General features: G+C 26.9%; 1 protein-coding gene and 1 long non-coding RNA gene across 2 annotated transcripts in view; one reads left to right on the top strand and one right to left on the bottom strand.

Moving 5' to 3' along the window:
- LOC101240917 (probable phosphorylase b kinase regulatory subunit alpha) overlaps positions 1-12150 on the bottom strand; it is a 110866-nt gene that overhangs the window by 50377 nt on the left and 48339 nt on the right. The window contains exons 13-18 of the mRNA XM_065811172.1: positions 9714-9809; positions 7603-7710; positions 7456-7534; positions 6036-6170; positions 1801-1831; positions 1627-1705 (exon numbers count right to left, since the gene is read on the bottom strand). Of these exons, the coding sequence (XP_065667244.1) occupies positions 1627-1705; positions 1801-1831; positions 6036-6170; positions 7456-7534; positions 7603-7710; positions 9714-9809 (528 nt within the window). The remainder of the gene's footprint in view (positions 1-1626; positions 1706-1800; positions 1832-6035; positions 6171-7455; positions 7535-7602; positions 7711-9713; positions 9810-12150) is intronic.
- Positions 650-1349, top strand: LOC100209248 (uncharacterized). The gene is made up of 2 exons (XR_010642030.1): positions 650-788; positions 920-1349. It is a non-coding gene; the product is annotated as an uncharacterized LOC100209248 (long non-coding RNA).

Genomic DNA, 12150 nt, shown 5'->3' with positions numbered 1-12150 from the left:
AAAGGGCACAAAACTGCAAAAATTTATAGAGAACGCTCAATGCAAGCATACATTCTTTATCCTAACCTCTCACCAAAAAAATTCCCTAGAGAAGAGATTCATCTGGCTGACTTATAAGTTCAAAATAACGTCTAATTTTATAGAACTAAAAAAGTTAAAAAACTTTTAAATAAAAAAAATTAATATAAAATACTATTTAGGTTTTTCGTTGTTGGAAATAATAAAATAATAAAACATAATAAATTTTTTAACGCATCCATTCACAAGAGAATTTAAAAATTGATTTAAATTAGTAAATCAATGCTAAGTTACAGCTGTCGCTGCGGTACGACTCTTCCACAAGCGATCAGATTGTTGGCTAATACAACACATTTTTTTACAAATAAGACAAAATTCAAGAAAAAAAAAAAGTAAAAACCAATATACATGAGTTAAACTAATGTTTAACATTTTTGAAGCTAACAAAACTAAAAGTTTGAAAAATCAAAAAGAAGCCGAAATTTCATATTAAAAGGAAGCTAAAGATAAGAATCTAATGAATCAAACCATTCAAGTCATCAATAAATCTGAAGCAATTCAAGCATTCACTAGTTCTAAAATTATCGAATCCTATCATCAAAAAATCAAAAAGAACATTTATTATTAAACATGAATCATTAGGTTTATTTCAGTTAAAAGTTTTTGTGTTAAGGATCAGAAAAAGCAGAAAACAGCTAAAATGAAGATTTCAAAGTGCAGATTTTTTGAACTAGCATCTTTTTGTATTTTCGCAATAAATATTTTACCAGGTTCTTTTAATACTTATTTACGACATTGATGTCAATTTTCTTATTATTGTTTTTGATTATTTCATCGATAATATTTAATAACAGATAATAAATTTTTTTTATTTCTTCTTATTTTCAATTATCTTAATTAGGATTATGTCAATTACAATGTTACAACGGAACCACATCTCAAACAATGAATTGCACCGGTAACGCTACCCTTACTGTTTGCTTAACCATGATACAATTTCAAAATAATACTGCTATCCAAACAAACCGCACGTGTGGTCTGTCAACAGATAATTTTTGCAATTCTACAGGATGCGACACAAGTAACAATGTAACAACCTGTCGGAATTGCTGTTCGTCTAGTCTTTGTAATACGATGATGGTCACAAAAGATTTTAGTTCAACTCCAGCAACAACTCGAAACCCCCCTGTTTCAGATGCCACGAAATCGGTGGCCGGTTTGTTAATATGGTTGGTTTTTGCTCCGATTATGTTAAAAAACATTATGAGTTAAAACATGTATTTTATTATGCTCTTCATGTTATTCAATAATTTTATTTCATTTTATTTTAATTTTATTTTGCACTTTTTTTTTCTTCAGTTCAATTTAAATTTTATATCTAAATAAATTTTGAAATAGCTAACTTTAATTAGGTTTTAAAATATTTAACTAAGGTCTGAATAAGTTTTTATCTTCAAAAGATCTGAGAACATCTGAGATTATGTCTGAAAATAAATGTCAAACAACTATTGTATTAACAAAACGAATTAATTAGGTATTACTGTTGTTGTAAAAAAATTTATCGTTAAGAGATGTAAAATATTTGAGGATAAATATAACTTTTCTTACTTCTGGAGTAAACGCATAAATATTCCCGTCTGCCCTATACAAGCTCCCAATGCCGATTACTCCAATGCTTGATCGAGGTCTGATTAAATGAGAAAAGGAAGTGTCTATTTAAAATGAAGAAAGATTAACGCATTTTTCTACAAGCACGGAAAAATAAAAAATAAAAAATTTTACCTTCCAGACAATCCCAGCTTTCTGTTTTTTCCTGTAAAAATCTTTTTTTTTAATAACTTTTTTATTATTAATTTAAAAAAAAGGTTTAGAATTCAAAAAATGACAAGCAGCCGTATTGACACCAAACTGACTGTTAGTCAAAAATTGTTTTTTGACTAAATCAATTTAATAAAAATTAAAAAAATTATAAAGTTATAATTTTTTAAATTAATGTCGTTTTTAGTACCTTTTTAAATTAAAGCTATGTTAATAAAATTAAAATGTTGACTAGTGTGAGGAAAATGTGAATACGGCTGCCGCGAACATAAAGCATATGATTGGAACCGTTAAGAAAGAGAGAATCAGGAATAGGGTAGGGCGATGTTAAGTAATTTTAATGAAAATAACGGATTTCTATAACGGTGTGTCAGACTCGCCTACATATATATCCCCACACATAGAGCAGTTTTGTTATTTTCGATCCTGCTGAACTTATTTTTTACTTACCCAACTTGCAACTTTTAATAATCAATGCGAATATTGTGAATTTCCGAACAACGTAGAGAGACTGCTTGTTTAAAAAAACTCATAACGAGCATTCAATAGAGCAGAATAACATTGACTGAAACACTTTTTATAAAAGTGTTTGGAAATCATATAATTAAAAAATAATTAAAAATTGGAAACTAATTAAAAAGTAATAAAGAACTTAATAAACTTAATAAATTTTTGCAGTTAGAAATTGTTTATATTGGCGTCATATTCATACACTTAATCTTCCATTTAATTCATTCAAACAAAAAATTGAGCCAGCGTTTTAGGAGTAATTGTTCAGCTTTACGTGAATAAAATTCTGAGCAAAATCGCTCAAATTTTTATTCACGTAAAGTTAAGCAATTTACTCTAAAAACACAGAGCAATTGTTCAGCTTTACGTGAATAACAATGTTACCAAAATTGATGAATTTTTTATTTACATGAATAAAAATTTGAGCAAAATCGCTCAAATTTTTATTCACGTAAAATTAAGCAATTTAACTGGCCAATCACTGAGTAAAAGCAATTGCATTTTTTTAATCACCCGGCCTATTATCTCTGAAAATTCAAAGTTATCTGTAAAGGTATTTGTCAAAAATTAAAAATATCACACTTTTTAAATCATGCCATAATATTAATTTGAATAAATAAGGCATTGTTTTTTAATTTAACTGTTTTTACCTCCCTCATTCAACCCTTAAACTCTCATAGACGAATCTTGAGGAACAAAGCTGCTGTGCAATTTAAGCGTGGTACTACCAGGGACGTGGTGGGAATGAACTCAGAACTTCTAGCCTACGAATCAAACGCTCTACCATCACGCCACTATCGCGGTACTTATCAAATAGGTGTTAAAAATATGTTGATTAAATCATAAATTGTTATATTTTTGCTTGGCTCATAGCCTTAACCACATGTCTACCTCTTCGACCTTATCTAGTAGTAAACCAAGCATTCATTTATTTTTATTGTTTATTTTATTTATTTTGAAATTTTAGATAATCTATTTTTATTTTTGTTACCTAAAATTAAAGATAAGTGACCTAAACTTGTCAACTTCTGGGATGACATTTAAACTTTTTTTGCATTTAAACTAGGAAACAATAGGGGAAAAAAACTTTGTAGAAAAATATTACAAAAAAAAAATAATATTAAAAAAAAAACAACTGTAAAATCGAAAAAGATACTTAAAAAAGATTTTTAAAAGACTTAAATAAATAGAAAGCACAAAAACATTAAAGTAATTTAAGTTATTCATTAAGTAACGAAAGTTTATTTTTACAATTTTGCGCATTTAGGTAAAAAAAAAAAAGAATTAAATAAGTACACAACAACATAAGTACACAACAAATCCTAAAAATTTTTTATTTAGTTCAATGTGCATCAAGAGTGAACAACTGAACTTGAGCTTTTACAAAATTTTAGTTGATGGTTATTTATTTTTAATATTTGTTTCCTAAAATTTTCCTAAAATTGTTCCTTAAGATAAATAACCTAAACTTCCACAATCAAATGACATTTTAACTTTTTTTGCATTTAAACTAGTAAACAATAGGGGTAAAAATTTGGCATCCGCCAAGTTTGATAAATCATGTTTGATAAGTCATTATATATATATATATATATATATATATATATATATATATATATATATATATATATATATATATATATATATATATATATATATATACATATATATATATATATATATATATATATATATATATATATATATATATATATATATATATATATATATATATATATATATATATATATATATATATAAATTAGTAAAAACACTTATCTAATTTTTAGTTGTTTAAGGAAGGCAATATTTCGGAGTCATTGTAATAAGAGAAATTTGTAACAATAGCAATTTAAAAAAAAAGTAAAATAAAAAAAATAAATTAAAAAATAAAGAGAAATAAAAAAAATTAATTAATTAAAAAAAAAAAGTGTTATGAAATATTATAAAAGTGACATTACAGGATTCTAATGACATAAATAATTAGAAAGGTTATACTTGGCGACATCCACAGGAATATCAACACGTAAAGCTGCTAAAACCTTTACATATTGAATTAAATGATGAGCATTTATATGATAGCTTCAATACTTTAGCTCAAAGTCATGTAGCAAATGATAAGTCAACATTCAGAAAGGCTGCTAAATTTAGAGCTGAAATGATTTAGAAGTTACACATGGAAGGCCGGTTCTTGCATGTTCAGGGCAAGGACAATGAAGAAAACGGATACCAGGTTGTGGTATTTAAGGAAAAAAACCCCGTAAAAAGTCAAGTTAATTGCACATATAGTTAAATTATTGCTGCAGAAATTGCAAAAGTTTTTGATGAATACTACTTGTAAAATTAAACAAAAATGATCATTGTTGATACACCCAGTGTTGACACTGGGGAAAAAAATGAACTACTTACCCAACTGAGAATGTTTTTGAAAAAAGACACCTACTAAATTATAAGTTGTCAGCACCATGTTCTGGATAGAATTCTACATGTGATGATAGATAAAAACTTTTCTGGTAGCATAATTCATTGAACATCGAGTATTCATTTGTGGCTAAAAATTTGAAAAAGTATGAGGAACTTAAAGCAGATTTTGAGAATGGATCAAAACTATTTCTCAATAAACCAGGCTGGATAGATAACATGAAATTTTTGTACAAATTTTTGTATTATTATCTAACACGAGTACTCAGATACTTTGAAAAATATTGACATTTTCCATTAATTAGCTTTCTAGAATCTCATGACATCCGTAATGCAAGGTAAAACCTGAGAGCCAGTCCAAACATTCATGCATTTATTCTCATACCTACAATAAAATAGTTTGAAGAAGGTATGCAGGTATGAAGAAGGTAAGCAGGTTTGTTTTAATATGACTGGGAAAACTATTGATTTACAGATCAAATATACAATAAAATGACTTCAAAAACTTAAAAGAAAAATATTGCAGCCATTACGAAAAATATTGCACTCATACGAAAAAATATTGCAGCCATTAAAGAATCACTGGAAGCAGAAACCATCTGTAACCAAAATGCCTTTATACTGTCTGCAAAATAAAGGAAAATCTACAACTAAGATGTATTCTGAACAATAAATAGTAATAAAATTTTACAATGTTCATTGTACACAGATTAAAACATTTGTGAGCTTCATTTGTGCTGTTTGATATATGCATGTTGTGTAATATATACAACATATGGAAAATGTATTTCACGTTTTCAAGGTGACTTTTTCAAAAAAAGAATTATATACATTTATGTATATAAAAATATATACATAAATGTACATAATGCATTATACATTATATCTTGGATTAATAACCCACATAATTAATGCCTTTATCTGTTAAGATAAAAGTACTACATTTTTTAGTTTGTTGTTTCAAAACTGCCTTTAGTGGGGCAGTTTTGAAATATAATAACTCTCTTTTAGTAGGGTATAGAGAAGAGGGGGTTAGTGGATTTTGAACGAAGAAAAAATTGTTTAAAAAACAAAAACAAGAATTTATCAATTATTTTAACTTTTTTTTTTTTATTTATATATAGAATAACAGCTAAATTACTTTTCTGTTTTTAAGTTTTTCAAAACGGTTCCAACAAAATATGACTTTTTTTAAAGCAAAACATGTATCCAAAAAAGGGCATTTTAAACCTTGTTTTATTAGGCACAAAATAAAATAAAGGAAATACCTAAACGACTGTAGATTTTACTCAAACATCTAGCCGGAAGGATTCTGATGGGCTCTGCATCTTTTACAGTTTGTGAAATAACACCATTTTTTGTAAGCAGCTCTTTTATTTCTTCATCTTCAGCAATCAACGCCACTGCATAAAAGTTTTCAAATTAAATTAAAATAAAATTGCATTTTAAATAAGAATTTAAAATAAAAAATGAAGCCAAAAATAAGATAAAACTGAAATTTTAAGAAATAATGAAAAATGTGATTAAGTTTTACAATTGGCAAAAAAAAAAACATAGATAAGTATGATAAGCATTAGAAAAGAAAAATCAAAATAATAAATGAATAAAAAAAAAGAAAAGAAAAAAGTATAAAATAAACTATAAGTATTTAGCTAAAACATTGTTAAACCAAATTATGTTAAACCAATATATATATATATATATATATATATATATATATATATATATATATATATATATATATATATATATATATATATATATATATATATATATATATATATATATATATATATATATATATATATATATATATATATATATATATATAATGTAATTGAAGATTGAAAAAAAGTACTTTCAAATATTAGCCTCTTTTCTCTTCAATTTTTTTTTCTAACTAAAAACTAAATTAGTATTTATGGAAATTTAGTGAAGTTAGGTACAGACCAGATTCTAGATGTCATCTGCACCTAACTTCTAGATTTCCTCCTGAAAAAAATAATTTAAAAACTTTAAAACTTTGTGTACAATTCTTTTCAAAAACTTTAATTCTAAATGACATAACTTTAAAAGTTATGAAAGTTGATTAATCCTTTCCTCACTCTTCTCTTACCTCCAACAGATCTATTTTTAAAATTTAAAGTTGGATTTGCAAGTTTGTCAACAATGTAAAGTTTTTTCTAAAAAAGACGTATTGAGGTGATGTGACGTATTGAGGTGATGTGACGTATTGAGTTGATGTGACTAATGAGAACTAAAATATAATCATGAGAACTGAGATGAAGCAATGGGAGTTGAGATGAAGCAATGAGAGTTGAGATGATGCTATGAAACTGAGATGAAGCAGTGAGAGTTGAGATGATGCTATAAAACTGAGATGAAGAAATGAGAGTTGAGATAATGCTATGAAACTGAGATGAAGCAATCAGAGTTGAGATGATGCTATGAAACTGAGATGAAGCAACCAGAGTTAAGATGATGCTATGAAAACTGAGATAATGTAATAAGAACTTAAATGATGCAATAAGAAATGAGATAACATGATGGAAACTGAGATGATGTAATAAGAAGTGAGAATACTAGTAATAGACCTAAATAAAAGTATTTTTTATGTGGCATTTTTCACACAGTGCCAACTTTAAATCATTTTACAACAACAAAAAGTTCACCCTATTGCATGCCTACCTTGTATAACTAACTCAGGCTTGGGAGACGTAATATAATGCCTGTTTAAGGGATCGAGTTCACCAACGGCAACAAAACCCTAAACAAATAATAAAAATTAAAATGGATAATATATTTTAGATATTTACATTCATTTTAAAAATGCACCTCGTGTAATAACTTTCCCAAAATATATAGTGATTGTGTCCATAGATGTGGTAATCGATCACCACAGAAGCGAGTCTGGCTATGCGGAACCTCCTTTTCTTGTTCAATCTACACATAAGAAACATACAAATTAAATCATAATTCAAAAGCACTCACCCTATTACTTACAAACATACTCACTATACTGTATTAAAATAACTGCAAGATTTAAAATGAATTGTCGCGAGCTTATTTATTAAAAACTCTATTTCAAAATGTCAAAAAAAGTTTAAATAATTTTTAGATCAAATAGTGAATTAATAACTTTTTTTGACATTTTGATATAGAGTTTATATTAAATAAGCTCGTGACAATTCATTTTAAATCTTGCAGTTATTTTAATACAGTATATTAAAATAACTGAAAGATTTAAAATGAATTGTTGTGAGCTTATTTATTATAAATTCTATTTCAAAATGTCAAAAAAAATTAATTCACTATTTGATCTAAAAATTATTTAAACTTTTTTTGTTATTTTTATAAGTAAAATACAAATCAACCTAATTTTTTATTCCAGGTAACAAAAGAAAAACTATTCAAACATAATGTAAAGGATGAGCAAAATATATTTATAAGTTAAACTTTAATAAATATTTTAAACTTTTTTCTAACACAGAAGGCCTTTCATATAAAATCTTCAACTGTGTATGAGATTTACAAACCTATAAAAACTCTTTATATTGAACTTCCTATAAAAAGTTTAAAAAGGAAGTAATTAAGGTTTATATAAAAAAAACTATAACTAACAACATGATATATTACATAATTACTTACATAATTATTTACACAATTAATTAAACATAATTAACTGCATGATATTGAAGTTTTAATGTACCATTTGTACAACTCTACCAGATAATGTGGTAAAATGGTTATCAAATTGAAGATACATAGTACATAACTTACAATGTTTTGAAACGCATTTTAAAACCTTGCATTCATCATTAATAAAAACTGGTTTCTTATCAAAACTTGATGTACTTACGTGTCTTAAAATATTTTTTGGTTGGCATTGTGATAGTACAATAGAAGTGTTTTCAAAAACTGATTTTATTGTCTAAAACAGACAGTTTCAAAATACCATGTAGAGTAGTTAACAAATTTTCAAAATTAATATTTGCAAAATTTGTGGTTACGAAAAGTATAATTTTGTTCTCAGGGTTAGGGTTATAAATAAAGGTATAATTTTGTTCTCAGGGTTAGGTTTATATAAATAATTTCTTATTAAAAAATTACAAAATAAATTCTTATTAAAAAATTACAAAGCTTGCTACAAACCTAATGAACAACTAAAAATAACTATATTAATCTACTCCATATATCTCTAGGCTAACTAATAAATTACTCACATACACATCTATTGTATATATATATATATATATATATATATATATATATATATATATATATATATATATATATATATATATATATATATATATATATATATATATATTATATAATATATTTCATAATATTATATATATATTTTTATATCAATTTTAATTTTCATTTTTTTAATATATAAATAATGCACATTATCACATAAAAAAATTTTTTAAACAACATTAAACATATAACTATTTCACAACTATTAGCTAACTAAAAACAAATTAATAATATTATTAACCTAACTACTAATCAATTTCCATCCCGAAACGATCCAAAATACAAATATAAACCATAACATTCACTAAACAAATTGTAGCAAAATTAAACTTTTACTACTTACCTAAAGATTGTGGTAACACATGAGAGAGTTGCAATATTAAATTACATTATAAACATTAGCATTTAGCTAATTCCTGGTACTGCGGGTAACATTAACATATAATATATATATATATATATATATATATATATATATATATATATATATATATATATATATATATATATATATATATATATATATATATATATATATATATTTATTTATATATATATATATATATATATAATCAAATTGATTCTGTAAAAAATTATAATCGTTTACATGTTATTTAATGAACTAGCACAGAGGTCACAAAATATAAGTTAAAAACAAAGATAAAAATAAATTTAAAAACCACCTTATCTTTTGGAACATAAAATAACTCTGGAAGCAAATCTAGTTGATCTGCGCTTTTTATGATTAATGGCTCAAGAAGTTTTAAATAGGTTTCAACCTAAAACAAAACAAAAAATGTTTAACAGAAAACAAAGTACTGAAAGGCATTAAAGTATAAAATGACACAAAACTGAATGCTACAGAAATCACATTTGACCAATATTATTTTGTAAAATTAAAACAATTACGTATAGATAACTTCTTTTTCAAGTGTTTTCAATTAATCAAAACTCGTTCTGATAGTTTTTAACTAAAAAACACAGACTTTGAACCAGTATTTGTACACTCTGAGATACAATATAACAATGTACTGGGGACCAGAAAACACAAAATTTAACAATCATTCAAACTAAAATTTAAAAACTCACATTAAAAAATACTGTCACGATTTTAGTATACAAGATATTAAAAAATACTGTCAAATTTTACTGTTTTGATAAACTAAAACACTAAAGAGCGCTTCGCAACTAATGAAAATTTTAAAATTGTCTGAACTTTATTTTTAACTTATAATTTATAATAGAGTATAATTTCCTAAACAAAAGTATCAACCATGGAAAAAGTTTTGAGCTAAAGATTTAAGTCACTATCAGAAATAACCACTTGAAAACAAGATATATATAAGATATATATATTCTTAAACATCTTCGCTTCGAACAAGGCTGCAAGCAGCCACTAATTAAAGTTGGAAGTTAGTAGAAGAGAAAAGATGAAGATTGTAGAGAAAGATTGACGGACAACTTAAAAGATTGCAAATTATATGAATCAGGAAAGCAAGATGAAAGAAGCGAATTCCAAAGAGCTGATGTTCGAGGAAAAAAACTAGACGAATAAGCGTTTTTGGAGCACTTAGGAACAGTCACAGAAAAAGGATGACACTTAACTGAATGACGAGTAACACAAGAATGAATTTTAGTAGATGGCACAAGAGATGCTAGCTCTTTAGAGCAGTGCCCATTATAGTATTTGTAGAAAAGAGAAAGAGAAGCAACATTACGACGATGTGATAATGGTTGGAGGTTGGATGCAAGAGCAGGTCCAACTATGTTTACAATGCGTTTTTGCACCCTGTCTAAAAGAGAAAGGGCATCATTAGAAGATCCGCCCCAGATATGGCAACAGTATTTAATACAAGGCCGGATTTGAGATTTATAGAGATAGAGAATAGAATCCGAAGTAAGAAAGTGTCGAGCTCGATAAAGAGATGCAACCTTACCAGATGCTAATTTTGCAACAGATTTGATTTATGGTTTTCAAGAAAGATCGGAAGTAAGAGTTAATCCTAGAAGATGAAGAGTGGATGACTCATCGAGTACATCACCGTTTATAAATATAGGAAGATCTAAATTATTGCGATAACAATTGGCTGAAAAAAATTGAGTTTTATCTGCATTGAAGTTCACCAGCCACTGTGAGCCCCATGGTGCAGCAGAAGTGAGATCCTTTTCAAGCTCAAATTGTTGGTTTCTTATCACAACAAGAATAAATGGTAGTATTTATTCTTGTTGTGATAAGAAACGAATAAATGGTAGTATTTATTCTTGTCATGAAAAGTAAGATAGTATCAAGCAAACAATGCCACCTTGTGATGTGAGAATATCTGGAAGATCATTAATGTAAATTAAAAATAATAAAGGACCAAGGATAGAACCTTGAGGAACCCCTGAAGTTACAGAATAAGAAGAAGAGTGCTGTCCATCAAATACAACTTTTATATACAATTGGAAAGGAAGGATTCAATAATCTGAAAGATGTTTCCAGATACACCATAAGAAGTAAGTTTATGGAGAAGACCAGCATGCCAAACTTTATCAAAAGCTTTTGAAATGTCAAGAGCAATGGCCTTAACCTCTCCACTTTTTTCTAATGCACAACAAAACCTATCAACTATTACTGTTAGCAAGTCAGCTGTAGAACGAGAAGATCGAAATCCATATTGATGGTCAGAAAGTAAGTTATAAGATTCAAGATGAGAAATTAAATGTTTGTTAATTAAAGATTCAAAAACCTTGCTTATGATAGGAAGAAGACTAATGGGACGGTAGTTAGACAAATCAGATTGCTCTCCAGAATTTTTGAAGATAGGGATAACAGATGCCACTTTCCAGCAGGCTGGAAAACAAGACTCTGATAAGCACTTGTTGAATAGTTTTGAAAGTATAGACGACAGCTCCAGAGAACGCTTCTGCAAGACAATAACAGGTATGTTGTCTGGGCCACAAGCTGTAGAAAAGTCTAGGCAGGAAATTACTTTAGATACAGAAGCTGGAGTGATACGAATGTCAAGCAATGGATCAACCTGTTTGTTGGCAATATCAGGTAGAACACAACTAGCGGAATCAAGAGATGATATTGATAAAAAGTTTTTAGCAAACAATTCAGCTTTGTCTTTAGGTGAG

The sequence above is a fragment of the Hydra vulgaris genome, chromosome 12, assembly GCF_038396675.1.
Source record: "Hydra vulgaris chromosome 12, alternate assembly HydraT2T_AEP".
NCBI lineage: Eukaryota > Metazoa > Cnidaria > Hydrozoa > Anthoathecata > Hydridae > Hydra > Hydra vulgaris.
This window is presented reverse-complemented; position numbering and strand designations above follow the sequence as displayed.